Here is a 9,338-nt window from a genome sequence, read left to right on the forward strand (position 1 = left end):
TAGAGTTTATATGTAACATCGAGTGATGTGGCTTTTGGCAGTACACGCAAGTAAAGCTGCTTCCACATTCTTTTGATGTATGGGAAAAAGCCAGACAATTCTTACAGAAATTATTTTCTCGTACAAAATTTATCCGTTCTTGTACTTGCATTGCTTTAAATTTTTGGCATATTTTGAGAGGGTGCGCCGGGGATGCTTTACATAGTTTGCATAAACTAGCGAATCTTTGTTCGTTATGATAGGCACGAGTTCTTGTTGAGTTTGGGTTAAAGGTTTGAGACTTAGTGGAGTTAAAATTGGGTTGAAAATTTTGAAAACTGGGTTTATGGCTTGAGTTTTGAGTAGAATTGTGGGGTGGTTTTGTCTTGGACGGTCTGTTAGAATTCAATCTTTCCAAAACTTCGTATCGAGTGGTTAAGAATTTGTCCATTTCGGACCAAAGTGGGAGATCTTTTCTCGATGAGAGAGATTGTTCCCAAAGAGCTAGAGTTTCTTCCGGAAGTTTTGAGGTGCATATATGCACTAATATTGGGTCCCAATTCGATACTGAAACGTCTTGGGAGGATAAAATAGCGAGGCAGGTGTTGATAGTATTTTGCAATTTTTGCAGAGATCCACTATTTTCACTATTAAGTGGTTGAAGACTGAAAAGGGTTTTTAGTTGATTATCCACCAAAATTCTGCGATTTTCATATCGCGATCTTAAGGCTTCCCATGCGATATCAAAGCTGTCATAGTTAAGTGGGTACTGTTTTACAATCGCACCTGCTTGTCCTTTTGTCTTATATCTTAAGTGATACAGCTTTTGGGCAGGAGTGAGTTTCGGGTGCCTTATGTACACTGCCGTGAACATATCCCTAAAGGCAGGCCATTCCTCGAATCCACCGTAAAAATCTTGTGTGTCGCATGGTGGTACTTGGAGAAAAATGCCAGATGATTCCCCTTTATTATTGCAAGCTGTTGAGTTGCTTGGGTCTGAGCTTGAGTTTTGGGGTTTAGAGATTTCTAGCGCTTCAGTCATCTCTGCTTTGCAATTTTGATAGCTTTCACAGACTTTATCGAATTTGTGTTCGATTGACTCACTTAGATTTGAATAAGAGTCAGAAATGCACACAGACTGGTAAGTATCTAATACCATTTCCCAATTTTGATCGATCTGAGAAATTTTGACCTTCAAAAGTGCTTCGGTTTGGTCTGAAAGCATGGAGGCTGACCATTTTGAGCAAAATACCTCCAATCTATTTGTTTCAAAGATAAACCGTTTAAAGTCTTTGTCTACCCTTGACTTAGAGCTTTCCCTCTTCTTGGCGTCAGAGGGGTGCTTGGGGTCGACTTCAAGAACATCTTTTTGTGCTTCCATTGTTGTTAATGTGTGGGTTTTATCGAGTGAATGAGAATAGGAGGTTGAGTGAGTGAGTTTTCCGCTTGCGTTAGAGTTTTGAGTTTGTAAAAACTTTCGATTGAACGAGTTTGGAGTTAGTGAGAAGGTTGATCAACTTCAATTGAGTTGTTATTCGAGCTATACTTTGAGAGTTACTTGTTATTAATTATTTCCCAAATGGTTTACCTTTTAATTGAAATAGATGCCTTATTTAATAAATTATTCGAGTATGCTACCCTTAATGTGAACTACCTGGTGTGATTTTAGAAGCAGTATGGGGCATGTATGGACAATCATGCGAACTCTCCGTGCTTAATCGACTGTACATTTACTTTTGGAGTTGTGATGAACTATTAATATTATATTCTTTGTACTTCAATTTGCTTCTAAAGTTTTCACGAAACGATATTTTTAAATTTAAAATAAAGTCCACTTTCGGATTTGTGAGGGCGGCCCTAATGTGCCTACTACTGTATGTATGTATGCATATGTGCGCCGTGAGTTTTTTATTTTGTCGAATGAGCGTAAGTGTAAAGCCTGTACAAATGCACAGATATACATATGTTTGCTTCAGTTGTTGCGGTAAATGCAATATGTTTTTCACTCAACTATGCATATATGTATGTATTTACATACAAATTGTTTTTTTTTTTGTTTTGTCCCCAATTTGTATATACGTATGATACTATGTATTATTTTTGGCGCGTAAATTATTAATATGTGTACATACATACACAGTATATAGTATATACATATGTATTACTGTACAGGCAACTTTATGTATGTTTCGTAGGTGTACGAGTGCCGGGGTATATAAAAAAGGCGGGAAATTGTGGAAAAGTATATAATATGTAAAAATTGCTGCGATTTTTTTTTGCAACCGTTCCTTTATATATGTAAATATGAATTTGCACAAGAATTTAAGACGGTCGGTTTTTCGCATGAAAGTTGTTTTACATATGTACGAGTGTGTGTCGTAGGGATGTCAGTACTTAAGTTTTTTATTGCAAATATTTTGAAGTAAAATGTTCCTTTACTTACTGCGACCTTTTATTATATTTATTAAAATCACCGTTTAATTTTTGGGCTATAATGGGAGGTTTCAACCGGGTGAAAACTGGATACACAACCAATGGCTTTGTTGCTCCTGCTGTGGGGACGGGTTTGATAGGTTCCTCCTTCTAAATTTTTTTTTTTTTTTTTTTTTTTTTTGCAAAGCGCCAATTTTTTTTGATTAGGTTAGAATTACGACTTTGTTATTTGATAGTTTTAAGGTTTTAAAGTTTTTTCAGATTTAAATTGTTTGTTTCCGATATTATATACACACACGTTAGATCGTGGTTTTTGTGTTCATATTCACAATTTAGACTTTTTAGTTTTAGGGTTTTCACTTTAAAATGTCTTAAGGTTTCTCCCTATCAAATAGTTATTTCTAACTCACTCGAAATTGTTCATATTTGACCGCCGACGTCCACGAAATAGAATCATGTACAATGTACTTTTTTTTGTTAAATTTATTTGGTTCGCTTTATTTCGCTCGGGCGCCATATACAAATTAAGGTGATTTATAATACATAATTCGGTGTTACTGTGTGTGGATGAATTCAGCTTCTTTAGAAGGTGATGAGGTTGCCACCATTCTCATCGTGATCAGCTTTCATTCAACTTGGTTGATATGATTTCGCCAGAACAGATGATTTACATGAATCTCTGGCAGCTAAACTGTGACCAGAAGCAATAGGTATAGCTTCCAAGGATGAGTCAGGAGATAATAATGGAGTACAGCTAGACGAAGTTTGCGCAATGGATTGTTTCGATATCCCAATATCTGATGAAGATGCAACTGCATTCTCTTCCCCAGTTGTATTGCTATTAAGCAATGAGTTATGCAGCTTTTCGATGTGGGTTTTCAAATTTGTGGTATTTCCGCAAGTTTTGATAATTTTGAAGCAAAATCGGCATCTTGCTTCGCTGCCGCTTGCCTTGCCAAAAAACTGCCAAAAACGGCTCTTTGGTGCCATTGCAAAAGCTACTCCCCTGAAAATAAGATTTTTTATATTAATCTCTTTCTACACCTTTGACGAAAGGGTAAAATATTTCCGACAATACTAAAATGCAACATAATACAAACCCTTTATGCTTGCAGGACCACAAATAAGAAAATTTTCTTTAAATGCACGCTTAGGTGGATACATATGTATGACTAGAGAAAATTTCGATTCATCGACGCATTGATTATGTGTGCAAGGTATCGATGTACCGATGTTGTGCATAGTCCGCAATCGATTATAAAACATCGATATTTTACGTCTTATCATCGATAATATCGAATATCGATGAAATTTGAGCATCCCTACTATTTTTCGTTCTCATTCATAAGTGAATGTAAATGCTGCGTCAGACGCGGAAAGTTGGTGTGGCTAGAGATACTATTCTATGCGAAGGCAATTTTGTTAATTGCATAAGACTTACACTGTTCATTCGATTTTCAAAAGAGGTGTCAAATGAAAAGGCTTGGCCTCTAGATATGAAAGAAGTTTTTATTTTTTTAATAGGATTGCTACCTTTTTAAAAATTATAAAATCTGCACGGTTCGTTGGATTAAAAAAATAAGGTGTCAAATGAAAGGGCTGGGCCTGAATACGCACAATTTATTTTTTGAATAGAGTTGCCGCCTGCCTAAAAAATTATAATACTTACATCCTTTGCATGATTTTCAAAAATGAGATGACAAATGAAAGCCGTTGGACTCCACATATTAAACTAGTTTTTATTTATTTGTACGGTTCGTTGGATTAAAAAAAATAAGGCGTCAAGTTAAAGGGCTGGGCCTGAAGACGTACAATAAGGACTTATTTTTTGAATAGAGTTTCCGCCTGTCTACAAAAGTATAATATTTACATCCTTCGCATGATTTTCAAAAATGAGGTGTCAAACGAAAGGCCTTGGCCTCAAGATATTAAATAAGTTTTTATTTTTTTTGTAAAGTTCGTTGGATTAATAAAAATAAGGCGTCAAAATAAAGGGCTGGACCTGAAGACGTACAATAAGGATGTATTTTTTTATTAGAGTTTCCGCCTGTTTACAATAGTATAATATTTACATCCTTGGCTTGATTTTCAAAAATGAGGTGTCAAACGAAGGGGCTTGGTCTCAAGATATGAAATAAGTTTTTATTTTTTTGAATAGGGTTTCCACCTGTCTAAAATATTGTAATATTTACACTGTTCACCCGATTTTCAATAGTGAGATGTGAACCGAAGAGGCTATCTAAGAGGAATCTAAAGATGTGCCAGAAGGGATCTTTTTTAGAACAGGGTTACCTAATTTTTATAGATTTTAAAATCTGGACCGTTTGTTGGATTAAAAAAATTAGGTGCCAAATGAAAAGGCTAGGCTAGGCTAGCCTATATGTTAAATATGGTTTAAGTTTTTTGAATATTTTTTGAAATTTCATATTAAAGCAATGTTTATTTCCGCACTTATATTTATTAAATTAAAACTCTTAAGATAATTCATATTCTATGCACATAAGTACGTATATTTATTTAATACTGCACTTAAATTTGTATATGAGTATACACAGTATGGTAATAAAAACTGATAAAAACCAAATAGTTTTGCTTGGTTGCTACCTTCAACATCTGGCGTTGAAAAATTTAGGAGCTAAAAATGTAATTTTGTAATTAATAAATTTGACAAGGATTTCTTTGAAAGTTTCGTTCGAAGTTTAGTTAATATTGTTGAAAGTGCACTGGGCGCTCTTTAAACAGAAACTTGTGTTGCAGGTATGGCTAGTACAACTCCCATTAATTGTAGCATATCGGCATCATTCCGATGTAATTTTCGACAATAGTCCAAAATATTGTCAAATGGCTCCATTTCCCTATCGCAAAGTTAGCTAGTCTTTCCTTAAAGGCCATTTCTCCTCCTTGCGTTTTGCGTTTACGTGAAGCGTATATGCCTTTCGATGTGGAGGGAAGTTCATCTTGGGGAAGGAAGTACTGGTCTTCTGACGGCTTACCAATTTTAATTGTCATATCAAGTATCCTAATTAAGTGATCCTGCAAATAAAGGAAGGAGTATTTAGGAAAAACATCAAAATCAAAATATTAATATGCAATATCAAAATCAAAATATTAAAAAAAAATATCAAAATCCATGGTGTAATAATAACAAGGTGTTGTCAGTAACTTAACCTCACTTTTTCGGCAGGTCTATTCCGGTCACGCATTTTAAAGTATTAGAAAAGGTACTAATTATTTACTACTTGTAATCCGTTTGTGAATACTATTTCAAATTAAATGTAGAAAAATTTATAATTACATGCTTATAAGCCTAAATATATGTTTGTATCGTCAGCTCCACACAGCTTGGACATATATTGTAACTTATAAAAAAGTAAAGGCCGTAAAATAAAGCAATTTCCTAAAAGACGGTAAATGATATTTTAAATAGATTAAAACACATAAATATCGATAATATAATCGAAATCGTAATTTAACCATACTGCCGCTATCAGTATCAGTTGTCCATTTGGCTCGATATTATGACAATGTAGCAAAAGATATTTAATATAAAAAATCCCCTTTCCATACGATTTTTGTGAACGTCTTTTTGCATTGATAACCACGATATCTTTTATATTTTATATTTTGACGACACAAATTATACAAATCCAGCAATTTTAAATATTAATATCGTTCTGAAAACACCAAGTTGTTTAAAAATCGCTATAAAACGAAATACTAAAATGGAGTATTTTAGATACTATTTCCCAACGAATAGTAGTATAAAAATTAAGATCGGCAGTCCTGAAAATAAGCATGCCGATCTTGTCAAAATTACAACAAACACGTCGCTACTGACAACACCTTGTTATTATTCCACCATGATCAAAATCAAAATATTAATAATTACCACAGCAGCTTGCTTTTGATCATAGCTTAGAAGAGGCGCATTGTCGAAATTAAAGCACGGATCCATTTAAAGTGCAGCAATATATGCATGATTTTCCATAAGCGTACCTTTCCTTTCCTTCATTGCATTTAGAAGAGCTTCCGCATATGAATTGTTAAGGGCTAACTATAATATGAATAAGCTGCCATAACTGACTGTCAGAAAATGGACGTGTAGACTTTTAGGTGGCTATATTTTACCAGAGAACTTAGATAGATAGAGAAGGTGCAAACTGAAAGTGGAAACTATTCGCGGACGAAAAATTAACAGCGTTAGAAAAGTTCAAGTCGGAATGTAAAAATTCTGTTGAATTTAATGTTGATAACATAATACAATGTTGAGCAACATGAAATGTGATGTTCTTTGTGAGCAAATAAACGAAAATATGGTAAATCTTCACATAATTTTCATTAATTTGTAATTTTTGTTAAATTTTTTATCTTGTTCTCCTTTTATGAAGATGCAAATACAATTTAAAATAATGATAGTTTGGCATAAAGTTTACACACATATGTACATGCATACATATACTGGCAATCAAAAGTGAGTGCATGGTGTTTTTTGATTAATATTTGCAATGTTTTTCAATTAATTTTTTTTTATTATCGTTTTATAAAAATGTGGTTCACGCTTTAATCAAAACTATACAAGTCAAATTTTCAAACTTTACACAGAACATAGAAAAATTCAACGAATTCTCGTCTAAATTTTGACCTGTTTAATCTGAGTTTTTAGAAAAATTTTGAGTACGCAGATAGATCGGTTTTTTACTTCTAGTGGAACATGATCAAGTTTTAAGCGGCTAAAAAATCCGGTTGATTTTTAACGATTATTTATTGCTGACGGCTTTTTGCACTTTTTACCAAATAAAAGTGAATTTCTTGTAGAATAAAATGCGCATGACCGTTTGCAAACAAATAAAAAAAAATTTGCGCTATTTTTTACAAATTGCACTTGCTATATGCATAAAACCGCAATTCCCGTCGAAAATAACATAAAAGTTTAACTTAAAAACATTGCAAATATTAAACAAAAAACAGGATGCACTCACTTTGCCAGTGTACATACATATTTGTGTTTAAAATTAACTACTTATGAAATAATTTTTGTGGCACGAACATATACATACTTGCGCTTTCTAAAAATGGGAATAAAAATTGGATTCGCATAAAATTTTAATTCCAATAACTAATATTCAGTAACTTTTGGCAAATTTGAGCGATTATGTGAAATTATGCATGCGTTTGTACCTACATATCTATTTACATATATTATTTTAAACAAAGCTAATAGTAAAATTTAAAATGGAATATGAATATGACAATTAAAAAAATACCAAAAAAAAAAAATTATTACTTGGTCCGTCCGGGATTTGAACTAAGACAAACGGCGAGACGCCAAAAAGTCGCGTCGCCTCTAGCATACGCGCCACAGTACATCATTCAAACTTCAACCTCTAAATCACTACATATATGAAATTCTTCATATATTCAAAAAGACAAACGCATAAATATGTATGCATTATTAAATGTAAATATGTGCATACATATGTACGATTGTACCGCTTTCGTCTTCCCCTCGCTGTCAACCAATCACAGACAAATTATTACATTTCTGCGAATTGCCACGACGCCACCAAAATTAACCCTTAGTTGACGAAATATTTAGGTTTTCGCATAAGTTTACATTTAATAAAGCCATACTCGTACATTTTATATAGAGAAGAATATGAATTAATTTAAAATTCTGCATGTAACCATGTTCTCGACGATACATGTAACTTTCATCAAGATTAACCATAAAAATTGTGCTTCATTAACAGTTGGAACCAGCTGAAACCAAAAAAAACTATGTCCGCTAAAAGGGTTAAAAACCAACTGGAATTGACATTTTTTACACGCATACATGCATACATTCATATACACATGTACAGTGGAGTAGCACTAGCTTGGACATTGCATTGCTTGTACTTTGATGTGTTTGAATCTTTTATGGTTCTGAAGATTTGCTTACGGATGAAAAATATTAAAAATCGTCCGTGCATATATGTAAATATACTTTTATAAACGCTTTGAAGTATAGAAATTTTTAATATTAAAAAATAAATAAAATAATTTTTTTGTATATATGTAAATGGTGTTCAAGGCACATTGACCCACCTGTACAAAAATCGTGGCGCGTCATGGACAAAAATTTTACAATTTCGGACCGAAAAATGTGAAAACGAGCTAAGTTGCCACGTTACCTCTGTGAACTTCCGATAAAACCACATATGTTTGTGATTTTAGAAGTTTTGATTTCATTAAAAAAAAATAATGTATTTTCCTGCAGAAAACGTACACTTTTATTTAATGTTTATTAAAATGACACTTTAAAATACTAGTTAATGATTGAAATATTGGTATGGAACAGAGAAATAGAGTGTTTTGTCAAAAATTACCAAAAATTGCCAAGATTCGAGATAACTTATTTTACTGGTTATAGAGAAATAATTGCCACTTTTCACTTGGCTGGCCGAGATTTCTTCATTTTAAGATTTTAGAATTTTTGTGTCGGATTGACAAAGTTGCGCTTGTTGGTGATGAATTTGCGGGGAGATGTGCTGCGGTTGTTTTTATGAAAGAATTTACTTGGCCTTGAGAAATATGCGCATGCGTTTAGGAATGAAATAGTTATTGTTGTATTTGAATATGCGCGTAATTATGTATGTGTGTATGTATGCTGCCGTGAGTTGTACATATGTACATTTGTATATATGTGCGTGGTACTTAGACAGCAATATGCACGTATGTATGGATGTACTTATATATGTATGCGTGGGAAATGCATTTTCATTAGACTCCAAAACTATTGGGGCATTTTCGTAGACGAAATAAAGTCGACTCTTAAGTTAAAGTTTGTCAGCCCCAAATAAGAAGAAAGTTAGTATGTACATACATATGGATATGTAATGTTATGTGCATGTGCAAGAACCTTATCAATAAATGATTTTGGAGTA

The 9,338-nt window shown here is 33.3% G+C and overlaps 1 protein-coding gene across 1 annotated transcript; it reads right to left on the minus strand.

Moving 5' to 3' along the window:
* Positions 1-314, minus strand: LOC118736471 (the record flags this gene model as incomplete). The annotated part of the gene is given in 1 exon segment (XM_036466555.1): positions 1-314. A coding segment is annotated over 1 exon segment (151 nt), but the record flags the coding sequence as incomplete, so codon positions are not given.
* Positions 315-9,338: the final 9,024 nt, after the last annotated feature.

This window comes from Rhagoletis pomonella, unplaced genomic scaffold, assembly GCF_013731165.1.
Source record: "Rhagoletis pomonella isolate Grant_MI unplaced genomic scaffold, Rhpom_1.0 Rhpom_scaffold_00003, whole genome shotgun sequence".
NCBI classification, from domain to species: domain Eukaryota; kingdom Metazoa; phylum Arthropoda; class Insecta; order Diptera; family Tephritidae; genus Rhagoletis; species Rhagoletis pomonella.